This window comes from Cheilinus undulatus, linkage group 1, assembly GCF_018320785.1.
Source record: "Cheilinus undulatus linkage group 1, ASM1832078v1, whole genome shotgun sequence".
Classification (NCBI taxonomy): Eukaryota; Metazoa; Chordata; class Actinopteri; order Labriformes; family Labridae; genus Cheilinus; species Cheilinus undulatus.
The window spans coordinates 51,703,109-51,721,586 of record NC_054865.1 but is presented as its reverse complement, the minus strand read 5'-3'; the positions used below and the strand labels follow the sequence as shown (position 1 = coordinate 51,721,586).

At 38.1% G+C, this 18,478-nt stretch overlaps 1 protein-coding gene across 1 annotated transcript in view; it reads left to right on the top strand.

The window, feature by feature from the left end:
- The window catches only part of LOC121508925 (A disintegrin and metalloproteinase with thrombospondin motifs 7), a 135,224-nt gene that overhangs the window by 32,185 nt on the left and 84,561 nt on the right, over nucleotides 1-18,478 (top strand). Inside the window, exons 5-8 of the mRNA XM_041786076.1 lie at nucleotides 164-247; nucleotides 732-856; nucleotides 3,179-3,328; nucleotides 10,123-10,266. Of these exons, the coding sequence (XP_041642010.1) occupies nucleotides 164-247; nucleotides 732-856; nucleotides 3,179-3,328; nucleotides 10,123-10,266 (503 nt within the window). The remainder of the gene's footprint in view (nucleotides 1-163; nucleotides 248-731; nucleotides 857-3,178; nucleotides 3,329-10,122; nucleotides 10,267-18,478) is intronic.

Genomic DNA, 18,478 nt, shown 5'->3' with positions numbered 1-18,478 from the left:
CCCGCCTTGAAATCTCTGGCGAACCCCCGAGGGGGTCCTGGACCCCAGGTTGAGAACCAAGGGTCTACACTGTAAAGAATATTTTATATGGAGAAAACTTGTTTATCAACACTTACTTACAAACTGTATAAACAAACTAATAAGAGTGATTTTATCTTCCTAGGTGGCGAGTCTGTTCAGCGATGCCAGTATTGGAAATGCAATCAACATTGTAGTCGTTCGACTCATCTTACTGGAGAAGGACGAGGTAAAAATGTTTCCTGTTGTCTTTATGCTAACAAAAAAAAAAAAACAATGTTTTTTATCAAATTTCTGCAACGCCCTGTGAGTATTTTGCCAGTGAAACATTATCAACAAGACACATATGTTTTCTGTTCTGTCCTTTGCAGCAGCAGAGAGTTAATACAGGTGATCAGGCATGAGTCTTGGAGTGATGTGCCTATAGGCATGGCCTTTTATTCTGATCATCATGTTTGAATTGAAAAGCTTACAAAGCATACATCCTTGAAAATGCAGAGCTTTTCTCAATGACTGCCATAGTTTATTTCTGCCTGAATAAAAACCCTTATGTCCTGCTACAAGGATGCACCAATTGAAAAGACAGATGAGGTTGATTCAGCTGCTCACAAAGCAAGTTATTTGATTTAATTTCCATCAGATATCTGTGTTTTGTCTCAGATCAGACTTCTTGTTTTGTTTTCTCTTTTCTGCACCATCGTGTGATTTAACAGGACGACCTAAAGATCACACATCATGCTGACAACAGCTTGAACAGCTTCTGTAAGTGGCAGAAGAAACTCAACATGAAAGGAGAAGAACATCCGCAGCACCACGATGTGGCAGTTCTGCTCACAAGGTAAATTAAAACTCCTGCTCATAAACACTTCCTCTGTTACATGTTTTTCTCATAATTTGTCTGGGATTAAAGAGACAGATCAGAAAATTGCACTTATTTTAACAAACTTACCTGAGTCAGATCTTATTGAGTAGTTTTGTTCTTTGATTGCACCATGAGTTATTGACTGTAGCTCTAAACTTTGTAAACTGTTATCAAGGTTTTCCATCAGAGATACATTTCAGTGTAATACCTTCTTTTTTCTGTCCATGTTTTGTGGAAAAACCTCCTACAGGTATTTACTTCAACAACACACTGTGATAGCTATTTACTGTAAAAAAAGAGGCCTGGCCTTGAGCATTACAGTGATCATTTCAAAAGGCATGGACTGAAGTCGAGATTATTGAAAGAAACTTCTTTTATTCAGTCGAAGTATGGTTACTGAATTACATTATACAACTGTGTTGCCCTTTCAGAGCAGCAACAATGCCTTGAAGAGGAAAGGTTTCTATTGATTTGGAGCAGAATAGTTTCTAAACATTTGTAAAAAATTCGGTTTGGGATTTGGAAGAAGCACAATCCTTTTAAACCTCATCTCACTGTTTTGTGGAGACAGATTTTCCATGAAGAGGTAACATTAGAAATAAAATACCCTTGAAAAAACAGTCAGTGTCATTACTTATGGCTGGGCGATTATGGCAAAAATCAAAATCACGATTAACTGAGCTTTTTCCCTTGATTACGATTAATGAACGATTATTCCACACCCAACTTGGTTTGTGCTAAATACATTTGTATAGTTTAATAACAAAAAACTAGAATTGAAGTTTAATGCATCAGTCTTGTATTGCAGTCAGTCTGTTAGTGTGTACTCTTAGTCTTTTCAAAATCTGTACAAACTGTAAGGTTGTGTGTTGTGTGTTGCTCATTTGCACATCTTCACATTGTGCTTCGCGTTATTTAAAGTTATTCTTCCATTTAAGAGTGAGCTCTGGACTGATTTTTTTATTGCTGTTTTTTTAATGTTGTTGTGAAGATGTGATTCAAACTCAGCACAACAAACTGCTGCTCTTTAAGTTGATGAGCAAGCACTTGTCACATACACAATACACATACACAACATAAATAAATTCCTCTCTATGTGTGTTGTGTTCCTCTCCGGTGTGTGTTGTGTGTGTGTCTGCCTGGTCCAGCATGCTACTGCAGATGCAGAACAAGAGCAATCAGTAAACACAAACACCTGTGTCACTTAACTCTGGCACTGCTCCCCTGAGCCACATGTCTTGCCCCTGCAGTTGAGCTTAACCACACCCCAATACCACAGTTGTTTTTTATATTGTTTTATTTCTGTTATGTATGACTTTTTAACTTTTTAATTGGGTCTTATTTCAGTGCTTATGTTGACTTTGTGTGCTCCTGCTGCAATACTAATTCCCCCCATGGGACGATAAAGAGAATCTGAATCTGTACTGGAAGGGTTACTAGGGCCAATTTTGACAGATTTTTTCCACAGGATGTTTAATATTTGTAAAATGTTGTAATTTATACATTTCATACATTACATTTCAGACAACTATGCCTGAAGGCTTTGTGTTTCTTGAAGAAGAAACACAAAGCCTTCAGACAAAAGCACTGGACAGCACTCAAGTTAATAAACTGGACTCTCAAAAAAGAGTTTCTGAGGGCCAAACATGAATATGGAGCCAGAGTGGAAAATAAATTCAGCTGCATGAACACCAGGCAGGCTTACCAGATGATGAAAACACTAACAGAAACAAAGCCTAAGCTCTCCCAAACCATAACTCCTGAGATGGGAAATAACCTGAATTCTTTTTTCAGTCTTTTTCATGTTGATGACTGTACCCTTGAGTGCCTTGCAGAGCTAAGGGGTCTGCCCCCACTGGATCCCAATTATCCTATCCCCTTTTTAGACGATGATGTACAGCATCAGCTACATAAGTGCAAGCCAGGTAAAGCACAACGACCAGATTGCATTCTAGGAAGGGTGCTGAAGACCGGTTTCTTAGAACTTCATTCAGCCACTTGTCAGCAGGCAATTGGACCCCTTCAGTTTGCCTATAAGGCTAAGAGGAACAGAGGATGGTGGTGGGCGCCTACATACACAAGTCTCTTCAGTGGCCACCATAGACTTTCAGTTGCTTCATTCAAAGCATGCCTGTAGAAATAAATCTGATTGGTCCAGTCATTCATTGACCAGAAACAAGTGTTTCAGCTTGAAGGTCTGCAAGATGAATCCACTTGTGACTATGCAAGGTTATAACTATATTACTTTAAAACTCATTTTGCAATCATTTACATGTCTTTTCCCTCTACTTTATCAAGGAAGGATATCTGTGCAGCTGTCAACATGCCATGTGAGACTCTGGGTCTGTCACATGTAGCGGGGATGTGTCAGTCTCATCGCAGCTGCAGCATCAGTGAGGACACCGGCCTCCCACTGGCCTTCACTGTAGCCCATGAGCTGGGCCACAAGTAAGTGTTTACTGCACCCTAAGGCTTAAATACATACATTGCAATGAAGCAACAACAGAATCAGTAGCAGCTTACCTCTGTGCTGTGGTGGAGCAGTCTCAGGAGAAGCACATTAAAGTTGGATGGAAGCTGTAGCTGCTCCTTGTCTTGTTTTTGTAAACCCACCACAGAGCACTTTGTTTTACTGAGCTGTACTCAACACACAGTGGGTCTATATTTTTCCACACACATTATGCTCTGATTTATGGTCACAATTTAGGAAAAAAAGGAGAAGATATTAAAGATTAAACACTTGTGGGTTCTTTAGTTGCTGTTTTAGGACATCAGTAGTTAAACTTAAGCTAATAAACCTAAATTATCTGTTGGGTTTTTTTTTCAGTCATTTAGCTTAGCTGCTGCTGCATAGCTTAAATTTATCCCTATCAGACTTGCCAGGGCCATCTGGTTATTTTAAAAACAGAGGGTCCTTGATAGACCAAAAAAAGAAGACTTTTACTCTCTAGGTGCTCTCTAAAGTGTGATTTTCTGACCAAACTGTCAGTTGCTCATTTAAAGCTCTCAGTTTCAGAAGAGCTCTTTGAGCCACATTAGCCACTTCTTTTGATTTAGCAGCCTTAGTTCAATGGGAAATGCCTTGCAATGTTTTTGCAGGGCTTCAAAAGTGAATAATCCAGCAAATAATGAAGGACGAAAAAGGCTTCTGAAAGGTTACTGCCAAGCCAGGCTGAAAAGCATGTAAATGCTGCTTATTGAATAAAGCAGGTAAGAACAGTTAAATCAGGTTGCTATACTTTATCCCTTTAAGTTTTGAAAGTCCTACAGAGAGAAAGCCTTACCCTGTTCCAAACTTGTTAAATGCTAATGACTGCAGCCAGTGCATCATTGCTTTTCCATTTGGAGAAATCTCATAGATTTTGGGAAGTATTTGACGAAGTCTGAGCCTGTGCAAATAGGCTTCCAATAATTATTTCACTCAGCAGTCAGTGTTTTAAGAGGGGTGTGATCGGCAGCAGCCACTTATGATGAATAAGCTGTCTGAAACTAACTTAAGATTAATCTGATAACAAGACGGAGAGGTTGGGCTGAAGCAGTCTTGCCTGCAAATTCCACATACAGCGCCTGCACCACGTTCTAGGCAGTGTTAATTTTGTTGACTAAAACTATGACTAAAAGTGTTTGTCAACAGCCTTTTTTCCATGAGAAAGACAGGACTAAGACTAGCCAAAATCAGATATTTGATGACTACAACTGACTGAAATTATTGTTTTTTTGTCAAGATGACAAAAAACTAGACTAAAATGCAATTTCATTTTTCGTTAGACATTCAAAATCCTCCATTGGGGGAACAATTCTATGCATTGTAGCTCTTCTGCCTCTAAAGTGTAGAATCATGGTGAATCATGTGTATCAGGTCACATGACCATACCTTATGGTCAAGTGGAGCAGAGCAGATTGGCGCTTCTGGCACATGCCAAAGATAAACTGCAAAGGTAAACTAGAACATTGGTTCCCAAACGTTTTCTGTCTGCCCCCCTTTGGCAGGTGAAAATATTTTCAGCCCTCCCTACCCATCAACAGAGAAGTCAACATGTAAAAACACAATTTTTGCAGACAAATTTCTTAAAAAAAAGGGGGGGGGGGGGTCATGGCCCACTTTGGGAACCACTGGACAAGAAATAGAGCAATTGACTCTGGTATGCACTTTACCTGTCGATTGCTGTGCAGACAGAGTATGTGGAATTTGAGGGTTACGCTTTTTGGAAAACAGCTACATTGCCTCAGCTTGCAGTTATACCCCTAATTGTGCATAAGTCATTATCTTTAAACCAAAGCAGGAAAAAAAATTCGTCTATCATACAGCATGCGCTGATAAAAACTATTTCAACAAAAATTGCTTGTTGAATTAGGCTGTAAACATGTTTGTTTCTGCTTTTAAGGTCGAGATTTTATCATGAGATGTATTAGGGACGAATGGTGCCTCTGCAGCCAGCTTCAAACTGGCATTCAAAGAACTGCTTTTTTTTTTTTTTTTTTTTTTACCCTTTAAAATTAGCGCATTGACCATGACGCACTGTTGAAGCTCATTTTGCATTACCATAATTACACAATTTTTTGTATTATCATAAAAATTCAAACAGTTTCTGAAAACTGAGAAATCGTACTTCACAGCCAACATGTGGTTATTACTGTAATTTACCCTTTTCTTGCTAAAAAAAATCTAGCATAAATTTTCCCCCTTTTTTGTATTTCTTCATTTTCAACTGTTAAAACACTCTTAACATGCAGTGAAATGTAAATAACTTCCATACAGGACATTTTCTGGGTCTTTTATGGTTAAAATAAGAAAAAGAGTTCAGAAACTTGTTAAGGGGTTAACAGCTGTATTGACTTAATTTTTCAGCCATGGAGGTTGCCTTTTGAGAAATCTTCACAGGATAGGAATGGAAGACTGGACTGGATGATAGTATTGTAAAATTTGAGTTGGTGATTGTGCAACAGAATTTAAACTGAAATGAGAGATTTTTGTTACAATGATGATGAGATATTTCCCAAATTCCCACTTTCTCTTCCCTTACAGTCAAGACCAATAACTGTTCAGTGATAAGTCTGGTTCTGCTCAAGGTTTCTGGCTGTTAAAAAGAAGTCTTTATTTGTGATTGCTGCCAATTGCTTGCTTATGGTGGTTTAATGTGTGGTCTTTCGTAAATGAAATGGTTTTCTAATGGTAAGTGCCATGAAATAAAGTTAGATTCAGTTTTAGATAAGCTAACTTTAGATAGTCACAGAATTTTCTTTTCTGCTTATTTGGATGATTAAGTATTTTTCATTACTTCATACTCTTCTCTGTGGGAGTGAAGTGATTATTGAAGGCTGTACACCGAAAAGTTAGATAAAACACTTGGTCAGAACAAGGCTTTCTTCCAAACAGAGTTGATTTTATCTTGAATCAGTTCTGATTGCCCGCTTATGCTTAAATTGTTGTTCTGTTAACTTTAATCTTACAATAATTCACTATTAATTCAGCCTTTTGTTATCAAACTGGATTTGTGTTTCTCCAGTAATTAGACTGTAATCAAAAAGACCAAATGGCCTTTAAATGAACAAACAGATAAGCTTTCTCAGAAGGAAACAGACGATGTATGAAGATGTTATCTCCAGCAGTGATAAAGCACCCTGAGAATACGATTTTTACAAATGTACCAAAGCTTTCTTCTAAAATTAAAAGTTTATTTTTCTCAGTCAGTTATTTTTGTGTGGCTGGTTTGATTTTAAAGCACACGTCTTGCCTTTGTGAGGTTCAAGCTCTGCAAAAGTTAAAGCAGAGCAATGAAAATCATTAATATTCTATAGCACTAGTCAGCAGAGGACATGAGGCCATGCTGCTCTGATAAGCCTGCAAACCTCCTTATGCAGCTCTTCATGCTGTTGTATCAGTGAAATTAGAAAAACGGAGGATGCCTCTCAGAGGATGTCAGTTGTCCAGAGAACCAATAACCAGCAGTTGTCATGCTTCCTATCTGAGACTGTGGGGTTGTAAGGGTTTATACAGGAAGCATTTATTCCACTGCATTAATCATCAGTCATTTTGATTTATATACCTCAGCTAGTGATAACAGAACTTATCTCAAGCTGCACTGCACAAGCCCTGCTTTCATACAAACAGTATATTTTTGAATAAAGAATGTGCTTATTGAACAGTCAATTGTTTGCCGGGACAAAACGTCTAGGTTGTTCTTAGAGTCTTTAACAGGAATGTGATTCTCTTTCCTCTCTGTGAAAATGAAATTAAAAAAGCCATTGTGCACTGTCTGGACTGTTTCTCATCCAAGCACTGTGGATTTTCAGACCTTGAAAGTAAGATTAACCATGGTTGTGAAATATTGAAAAGAGAGTTCTGATTTAGTTTATCCACTCACAGGCCACTTTGTTAGGTACACCTTCCAAGTACTTAGTTGGACCCCCTTTTGCCTTCAGAACGAGAGGGGTCTGGCTACATACCGCTGATCTCAGACAGACCTCCAGCAGACCACTTATGTGAGATGCCACATATCTCAGAAAGCATATGCATGTTTTAAGATGATAGGTCAGCCTTTAATTCAAATTAAAATATTATTAAAGTAAAGGGGCTTGCTGTATTAGGGATACATTGCAGCTAACTTCCTTTCTTGCACCAATGCCATCAATGTACGGATCAAAATAGCCTTTTGCAACGCAAGCAGGCATATATGCTTATTTTGTCCTTAATGAAATATTAAATGAGCTTATCATATAGAAAATAATATATATTTTAAGGGCCAATCCCAGATTCAATGAGTTTATTCTCCTCTGAACTTATTTCACTGTCTCCTGTGCACCACCTGTATTTACTGTATAAATCAATAGCGAGTGTTAATAGAAGACAGTAGTTAGCAATCAGTTCAGTATAAACAGGCAACAAGCTTAACAAGAAGTGCAATCAATCAAAACACATTTAAGGAGATGATTCCTTCTTTAAATAAACTTTATTGTACATTTGACAAATAGCACAATGTGGATGCATCACAAATGTTTTGAGTGTCCAATTAATCAATTATGCATATATAGCTAAAACACTTAATCTGTAGGTGAAATATGGTTTTATTTTGAAAGGTTTGTGTACATTTCAACCCTGAAGCTGGTAGACTTACACTGGTTTATATTTTTGGTGGTTTTAGCATGTATTTCCATTCACAGATGTACAGCGTCTCAGATGAACGGTCTGTGAGAGTAGCTGTCAGAAATGAATGGTCTGCAGCCAGACTGCCTTGTTCAGAGCTGCCTTCATTCTTCATGGCATAGTCTCAACAAGGTGTTGGAAACATTCCTTAGAGATTTTGGACCATATTGCAGATTTGTCAGCACATATACGATGTGACCTTCCTGTTTCACCACACCCCAAAGGTGCCGCTATTGTATTACAGGAAAAACTGTGGTTAGTCCAACAGATGGTGAATAATAACACATACTGTAATAGGCTCATGTATAGGCCTCAAACAGACTGTGGATTAAGAGAATCAGCTAACAGTAATGTTTGAGTCCCCTATACTCCATCGACCCATTTGTATCAGTATGCCTTCTACACTTCAAATCACTTTTTCCTCTTACTAATTCAACTCGACTTCAGTCAATAGAAAACACTGTGGCTAATATCTTTGGTGTATTTGTTCATCCTGACTGCCTTTTATATTATTCCACACCACATCTATTTATACAGTAGGCAGCTAGTCTGTTATACTGTGTGCTCAGGTTAATAAAATCATAGATGAATGCATGAACAAGTACTGGATTGACAGCAGTCCCTTGTGTATACAGGCTTCCGAGAATTACTTCACTGTAGCAGCAACAGTAAATTGAAGTCATGTCAGCAGTCAGATGTAATAGTAGGTTGTTTATTTAATGAGCTCAGTAGTTTCAACATATGTCACACAGTGGGTATTCTTTTCTGCATAACTACCAAAGATAAACACAGTTAAGCATGCAGCCATGACACACCAACACTTGTACTGGTAATGATAGGCTCATTTATTTCGAGACTTAATAAAAGCTGTGATGTAGAGCAATTCTTCCAAAAGGGAAGATCTGATAAGTAACAGTTAGTACCTGTTCATTAGGTCAGTAAAAGCAATCTTGATGATTACGACTAAGAGTTCACAAAAAACAAGGTAGCAGGTAACTTTATCAGACAATGTGTTCCAGCTCATGTCCTTCATCAGGGTCATCAAGCAAACATTTTCTACCAATGTGGGCATACATGCCTGCTAAAATGAGGTAAATATGTATGTTTTCATCATGTCTAAGTCTACTTTAAGTAAAAGTCCCGAAATGTACTCAAAAAAATACAAGCACACAAGAAATCTACTCAATTACAGTAATTTGAATCAATCCACACAGCCAGTTTGAAACAATGAGGAAAGGTGTTTTTCTTCAAGATTTGTTCCCACTTAAACACCCAGCACCCATTTTTATCTCTGCAGTTGTTTGAAATTCCTTTTAGCCCATGAGCTTTTTTCTAGTGAAAATTTCCAAAAACCCTGCCTTCAACACACTCATAAGTAGATATGGAGCCCTCAAACCATTAAGTGTTATTACAAAACCTGGTTGAATAAAACTGTATTTTTAAAGGCTGCGATTATGAATTTTACCCTTCCTTCCTTAAGGTGAAGGTGTGAAATAAGTTTTTAGAATTTTCTCTTCAGCCTAGAATCCAACTTTTGTTCTCCAAGTAGCAAAACCTGTTGTGCAATATCCAATTTTGCTCTCGCATTTTTTTTACTGGTCTGTCAGTTCTATATTTCCTTTTCTAACCACTTTTTTGCTGTGCTTTGGAGGTCCTCAGGGTTATTTTTCTTTTGTTTGCACCGCATTTAGCTACCATTAGTTAAATGTTTCTGAAGGTCATTGGTTTCAGACATTCTCCTTGTTGCCATGCTGTCTTTGTTGTAAGAGCATGAGGTATTCTTGGTTTCATCCCAGCTTTTGCAAAAGCAGATGTTGAACATTAGCAGCGAGTAATTATCAGAGAAGTACTAATGCTCAGATATGTTGGGACGCTGTATTGTCCTTGTGAGCTCATATCACCACTCTGCCCATGCTTTCTTCATGTCATGGCTCACCACTGCTGCAAAGTCATTAAAACAGTTCAATCTGAATGTTTCCTTCTAAGCATGTACAGAACACACTCTTCACTGAAAGGATCATGTATTTGTTCACTTGTAACCATGTTCTGCTCAATCACTTTAATATTTCTCTGTGCACCATGTGCTTTTATGTCACAGCTTTGGGATTCAGCATGATGGCAGCGGTAATGACTGTGAACCCATTGGGAAACGACCTTTCGTCATGTCTCCACAGCTCCTGTATGGCACTTCCCTGCCCAGGTGGTCACGCTGCAGCCGCCAGTACATCACCCGCTTCCTGGAGTGAGTGCCACACATGATGCACAAATACACTGCTTTGTGATTTATGAATAAGTTTGTGTGTTTATATCCAAGGTTTCTGTGTCCACAACCTTGTTAATGTAACAATTCAGAGGTCCCCAAGGTCTTTGATAAACATATTCTGTTTTAATGATATTTATATACAGGAGGAAACAATTTAAAGGGCTTTCAGTCATTGTAGATAAGGTAGATAAACACACTTAAGTATTAGATTTAACAAAAAGTGGAGAAAAATATGCAAAGAAAGGATCACGCTCTTTGGGTGAAGATACATGTGGTAATAAATCCAGAAAAAAGCTCTCCAAGGCACTTAAAAACATTTTCAGATGCCATTATTTTGTGCCAGGTGGTTGCTTCATTAAGCAGTATTTATCATTTTTATCCTCATTATGTTGCACTGAAATACCAGCTGACTCAGAGACGATCAGCTTTCACCTGCTTTTAATCATCGAATTTCCGTGATCACTTCACGATAACTCTTTAGCACCATTTTGCCTGCAAAATGCCCTCAGATAATTCTTTGTATAGCATCAAAACTATTAGGACTCACTTGTCCCATCCGGTGCTGTTAAATTTACGCACATATATCAGACAGCATGCAGCTGTCAGAAAGTATGTGAGGTCTCGCTTGAAGTTTCTGCATTGTCTAATCTTTTCCGTTGTATTGTGTCTGCCAAGAGTAGCCCACTAATACAGCGTGTAGCGCTTTCCTTCATTCAAGGCCATTGTATAGCTTTCCAGCAGTTGAAACTATTGTTCTGTTTGATATTACTGAATAATTGTAAACTTGCCTTGGTTAATTCTGGGTTTTGTTTTGTGTTTACATTGCAGGTTTACAACCTAACTAAGGTCTATCTACCTTTGTAACCATCAAGCTAACTGACTGATTAAGAGTGTCGAGGCTAATGTGTGGGCGTTTGTTGTGTGTGTGCAATAAATGTAAAAAGAGAGACCCGAGTTGTATCCGCCGTACTTGTTCTGATAACCCTTCCAGAGGGAGTTTATTAAGCTGTAGTAGGTAGATGGGACAGATAACAGCCAACACAGTTTAAAAGTAAACTTATCTGTCATTTGTAAAGATAGCTGGAATAAAAGGTGAGAGCACGTGTTGATCCAGGCGCAGCGATGCAGCAGAGGAAGAGACTGGAAATCTTGGGGCTAAATAGCCCACTAGTTTAGGAGGACGTGAGTCATGTCATTTGATTAAGATGCCTGTCAGGTGTGAATGATTGTGCTCGAGATTTCTAACAGAAAAAACTTGCAGGCTTCATTTCATGTTAAAAAGAAAATTAAAAAAATAAGAAAAATAGTGTCTTTTATATGCAACTAACTCAGGCTAAATTGCAAGAAATTTGTATTAATTAATAATATTTCTTATAGTTAGCGTGGGGGTGGGGCTTTGCAGTGTTGGGGGGCTTCGTATCAGAGTCTGCTTAGGGTCTCAATCTGGCCAGGGGCAGCCCTGGAGATATGTGTTTACTGGATGGCTCAACTGACGTACTTGTTCATGCAATAGCAACCAAACCTGAAAACATGCTGCCTCTGACCTTGGTTATTGTCAGTAAAGAGGCATAAGAACTTTGGAAGGACTTTTACCAAGGACAGCAAGTTTGAGGAATTCATACGTGGTATGCCCATGAAACTGAAGGTTTCAGCTACTGACAGTTATGAGTCAGAAAAGAACATAAATAAGAGTGCTGTTCATGTAGTACGGCCTTGTAAAAAACAATACCAATGTTCCTTCCAGAGATGGGGACTCGAGTCCGCAACTTGGACTCGAGTCGCACTTTAGTCACACACATCAGTGAATTGAGACTTGACTTGGACTTGTGCACAAAAGACTCAAGACTCGACTCAGACTCATGATTTGAGACTCGTGCACAATCTTTGGTTTTTAATTTTTCCATTGTGTTCTCTTGTCCCCCTGTCACTCTTTTCCCCTTTCCTCCCCTTCCGTTTGACGGTTGGTGCGTCTTTTACGCAGCACCAACGGCTGCTCTCCTCTCTTCCTCATCTTCACTCATTCTGCATAACAATGGCACACAAACGCGACGCTCACACACACACCTACTCTATCAATAGCATATGTTTATGGGGAACAAATTAATGTTTGAATATCTGCATTGCCCCTTATTAATAATGCAAGAATATAAAAGACGATAGGAAAATTAAAACTTAAAATACAATTCACAGAGGCAGTGAGAAACAGATGGATAAGAGGCTGTAACAGATAAATTAGTAACTAAGGAGTCCAGGAGATTTCAGCTGAAGAAAGTAAAAATTTAGCTTGATTTTACCCATATAAAGAAATTTACACCATAAATGATGACAGAAGTTTCTTAAGAAGAATGGAAGGAGAAATACTCAAGATACTCTATTGAAGATCTGTCTGAGTGAGACGCTCATTTAGTTTTTATTTTATTTTAGAATAAATAGTTTGTTAGAGCCATTTGTACACTACAGAATGTTTTGTTTGATCTTACTGATGGTGATAATACAGTACAGGATTTAAATTCCTTAGATAGAACGATGCAGTGGTCTAAGCAGACTGGACATCAGAGGCAGATCATAGAATGCTCATTACAGCCATCGGGGACTTGAGATTTGACTTGGACTCGTGACCAAAGACTTGAGACTTGACTTGGACTTAGAAAAAATGAATTGTGTACATCTCTGGTTCCTTCACAGCTTTATGTAAGAGCAAAACACAAGTGTGGGAACCAAACCAGAGACAGATCCTGAATAAATATATGAACATAATACAATCTAAAGTTCATGGCATCATTCTTGGAGTATTCACATTCTCATTACACTTCATATTTGCAAATTACAAGAAAACCTCCAAAGATGTGCACGTGTTAGAGTAGCACACTGATTAAGATATAATAAAGAGGAGAGGAGGGGCTACAAGGCTTTGTATAGGTGTTAGAGCCTTATTTATAAGGCAGTGATTGCAGGTTTCATACCAGGGCATACAAAATGTCAGCTCAGGACAGTTAATCCTGGCTATAATGATTTGTTGAGTGTATATACAAGATAGACAGAAATAAAACGTGACGAATTGTATGCTGACAATCAAGGCTCACAGATCTGTTTTCTCCTTATTAAGAGCTGATTTTCTTGTCATATCAATCAGCATCTCAAGACCACAATGCGCCGTCTCAAAACAGAGCAAATTTAGTTGAATGATTTGTTCTGTTTTACTGCTGTTTTTATATTATGTTGTGGTGACATGCATCCATTCTTTACCTCTTCTTCTTACACAAATAACCCAGAAAAACCCAGAATATCAGTTAATTTGTATTAATTTTACTGTCTAGTTTTGTGTTGATCAATAGCCATTGTCCCTCTTTGAATTAAAAAAAAAAAGAAATGGTGATAGAAAATACAGTTTTTTCTATTAAAAAAAGTAGTTAGTAGTGTGTTAGTCATTGTAGACCTTTTCTGAGACTACATTGATTTCCTGACTTGAGAGCAGAGACATCTTTGTGCTCAGCTTGTCTAACACATGTGACGCCCCTTCCTGCTGCTGTGCACACATTCAAACCTTACTGAAAAAACTCTTACTTGCACTGAAAAACAGCGTTTGGAGCTGCCTGTGCTCCACGTGCTCCGTTTAATTGTAGTTATTCACAGTTCCTCATGTTCCACACCTGCAATTTTCTCTGCTATTATCACAAATCAAAGCTGGCGTGATTAGCTGTATTGCTCTCTGTGTGTTTTTCTATAGTTGTTAATAGTTTGTTGGTAATGAGTGGTAGCATTATCAACGTACTTTTCAATACCAGGTGTTTCAAATGATAGAGCCTTTGTTATTGTAAGCAATGACAAGTGCTGGAGCTTAAAAAAAAATCCTCAGATCTTCAGCCTAATTTTCAACCCAAAAAGACAGAAGCACTGTCTAAATGGTACAAATGCACTGGCAAGGCTTTGAGACCAAAAAAATGGCCAATGTGTTTGTGACATTTAGACTCAGTTTAGACCTTGCATTAACATGGATTAATGATTAATGATAAGATTTCCTACTGAGTGTGCACGGAATACATTTTGGTCTTCGACGGCTCAGACTCCATAGAGGTGGTTTGAGAGGCCTTTATCTGGACTGGCTTGGTGGCGTAGATGCTTTGCATACTGGTATGCAGGGTTGTCCCGATCAGCATTTTTGGCCTCCGATCCCGATCCGATTTTTTTAATATTGAATATCTGCCGATACCGAGTCCTGATCCGATACTCATAATTACCTAGATTAGAGTTTCTATTGTTACTACTAGATATCTCAAACTTATTTCATTTAACTCAGTTAAGCCAATATTGTTGTTAAAAAAAAAAACATAAAATCACGTTTCTGCTCAGAATGGTGTAAAAGCTGTGTTTCACTTTAATTATCTATCAAAAAAATAAATTTACATATTCACTTAGTGCGGCGTTTAGTATTCAATCAGACAATCAAAATCCACTTAAAATGGTCAGCTGAATGACCTGACCTGTCAAAAAGGTGAACTCAAATAACCTCATTTTCAATAAGATGTGGTGTAACAGAGTAAATAGTCACAATAACATATGAATTCAATAAATGAATTTTAAATATTATAATTCCACTTAGAAGTTCACTTGACTCTATTAGTCACAACAAGAACTGAACTCAAAAATGAATTGACAACATCCTAACTCCACTTTAAAGTGGTGTAAACTGTTTAACTTGAAGTTTAACTAGGATTAAAAACATATGAATCATACAGATTCAAAACAACAATATTTTTTAAACTGTAGCAGCTTAATCGGAGTTGGAAACCAAAACATTAACACTGGAATAAAACCCAGATGTCAAATACAAGACACTCTTGTTATTTCAGTGCAATTTCTAAAGTGCAACTAGAGCTGCTACATCCCCCTTTATTTTTCTCAGAGGCTCAGCAGTGACTTTGGGCAAACATCTGAGCTTTAAATGTCTGTAGTGAAGCTAATGGCAGTGAAGTTTCTTTTCTCTAGCATGCATCACATACTTTGTTTTATAGCTCCGGTAAGCTAGTGTCAATAATGTAATGTCGAGACGGCAGGGCATAGCATGGGTCCACATTCTCCACCACAAAGATGGGCTGGTTGTCCAAAGCGATGAATTCGACCACTTTTTCTGTTATCTTTTTTGCCTAAACGCTCTCTCGAGGGTATTAGTCTTTTCCCTTAAAGTCCAAAATGTGTATCTTCGTCGAAGCTGCCTTTTGCTGTAGTGAAGTCACCGTATTCTGCTGCATGTTTGGATCGGAGATGACAGATAAAATTTATAGTGTTAAACGCAGCTCTGCTGCTACCACCTCATGAAACATTCTTGTTACAGATGCTGCAAGAGGTCGTTGAACTGTTTTCACTCTCAAGTTTGTAGTTTTTCCACACCGCTGACATTTTAAACACAGGAATGCTAATGTTGCTACCCGTGGCTGCTTTGTTGTTACTAGCGCGTTTACGGCCTGTCGTAAATTATGTTCCATTTACGGCAACTGATGTAAACGATCACCTGGGCTGATCGGATCAAATTGCTAATCGCCGATCAATTAAGAAATGCTTAGTATCGGCCCCGATCCGATACATGTGATCGGGATCAGAACATCCCTGCTGATATGCATTAAAGAGCGTTCCATCAGTGAAAGTCATCTGTGGTAGACTGCCTCTAAACAAAAAGCATGGCGTTATCCATGTCTGTCCACCCTCACACGTACTGATGGGAATTGCAGCTCTCTTGAGATCTGATCGTCTGATCAGACCCATCTTTTCAGCTCCCAGACAGCTTTTCGTTTGGTTCCATTTTGGCTTTTATTCTGTCTATTAAACAAACAGTGTAATGCCTGTGAGCTGGCCCGGGTAGACAACTCAAGCAACGCTGATTTAACAATTTACATGGGTTGTAAGATTTCCAGTCTATTCCTGTGCTCTGCCAGTGCCAGCTCTGCCTGCATCATATCAACAAGCTGGCTCTAAGATCTGGCTCCTGTCATTCACAAAAAATAGCTGACTCTTACCATTATTACTACTAGCTTGGAAGTTACTGTCTTGAATCAAGTTATCATTACAAAGTAACCAGTACCCCACAAGGTTTATTTGCTATGACTGAGTCTTTAAAAAATGTGTTGCCAGCAGCTTCACTATTCATGGTATATTAAGGAGATACCTGATACCAGATAGGGCTGGGCAGTTAAATGGAAATATTGATTTAATTGTCTCACTGCAATGTCAAATTGCAATTGTGTAATATTGTGTAATATTTCTTGAACTTGGAATGAGTTTCAAAATATTCAAGATAGAATATTGGTTTAAAACGGTTTTTGTGGCAGAGAACATGCTCTACACATCATGTGCACATTCAAATGTAAATTCTATTTAATTAAGTTTTATGTCTTATTATAAAGACATAAGATAGTCATTCCCTTTACTAAAACAGTTTTTATCGTATTTGCAAAGAGTCAAAAATAACCGCGAACAGATGTTTTTTCAAAATTGTCCAGCCTTATCTTAATCTACCAAATATTGTGTTTGTCATAGGGCTGTCAAAAGATTAACATTTTTCATCGCAATTTGAGGATTTTGATTAATTGCGATTGCTCACACCTTTATTATATGGTCTTTAACTTAGGGTGACTGACTTCCAGCTTTGATACAGACCTGCTTTTATGAAAATTGAAGATTTTAAGAACTTGACCAAAAAAAAGTATCTTGTTATGTACTGAATAGGAAGTATGTGAACAGTAAAAAGTTAATATTTAATAACACATGGTTCAGGTGATTTCTGGCGTGTCTAATGAGCTGTCTTTAAGTTCTTAAAACTGAAATGAGGCATGAGTGACTCATCCCATGTAACAGCTTTGCTATAATTCACTAAAATGCAATTTTATCCAAAATGCAACAAGCCATGGTGTTAAATAACAATTTATTGGATATCAAGGCACACTGGTGGACATAGAGAGGGACAGAGATGCAGACATGGAGGGACTGTGAACATGTAGACAGAGAACTTTTGCTACAGTTTTAATCCTTACTGCCGTGCTGATTTCACTATTTTCCTGCTGTTTCTTGGGGCAGCATTTAATAACAATGAGTCTGTCTGTGGCTGAAGACATTTTGTTTTCTTTTCTTAAATCATTTCATTAATTTCTCTTCCACACTGAAGGCTTCACTCTAACCCTGCCCACACTGAGGGGGAGATTGAAGATACAGATAGGTACTGGCAGTACTTCTGTAAATGCAGTTAACTGTAACATGGACAAACATATAGACAAAAAAGAATCATTTAAATAGGACAATCTAGCTAGAAAATGAAGACTGAATAAGAGAAACGCCTTAGGCAATGTGCCTTCTAAAACTACAGACCTCTCACAGGTAAAATGAAGACTTTTTAAGAGTTCTTATGGCCTTAATTTCAAAAGTTTAATTTAAGACTTTTCAAAGATCAGCAGGAACTGTGCCTTAGATTGTGCAGGAATTTATCTACACTTTTCAACAATTAAATAAAGAATCAATCAATCCTGGGTACATAGGACTTCTATTCTTATTGCTGTGGTGTTTGACTTTTACTAGAATTTCAATAAAATTAAAAATCTGATATTAAAACGACCCCTGTAGCTACATTTGCTCATGAATTGATGTAATAGAAGCATGTGAGAAAAGTAAATAGGGGAATTAATTTTTGTGTAAAATTTATTCCTTTCTTAAAGGGTGTAGGCAGTCTAAAAGCCTTTCTTGCTCACTGTTACACTTAAGTCAGATAAAAATACAAACTGATACTGTATATCTGAATATTTGTCTAAAAGTAACTACAGCACAGCGTGTGAGTCCCAGACACCCATGCTGTCAGCTGCTGCTGTCAGAGAAGTCCACTGTAGCTCTGGCTTCAATGTGACATGTGTTGAATGTCTGAAATAGTTCACTGTAGTTGCCCCAGTTTCTCAGCTCCAAGCATCTGGAATCCATTTGGTGGGTGTTCAGCTCCTCAACAGCGTTACAGCTTCCTGAATTCATGGTGGAAAAAATAGGGCCGGAGGGCGATATTTACACTCGTAGGAGTCTTACAAAGGCTACCGGTTTGTGTGTGCTCGTGAATGTGTGTGGTGTGTTTGAATGTCAGTAATTAGAAAGGAGACTGAGAGCGCTGTCTCAGCACTTACAAGCCTCATTGTGTACACAGTTAAAGATAACGTTTGTATCA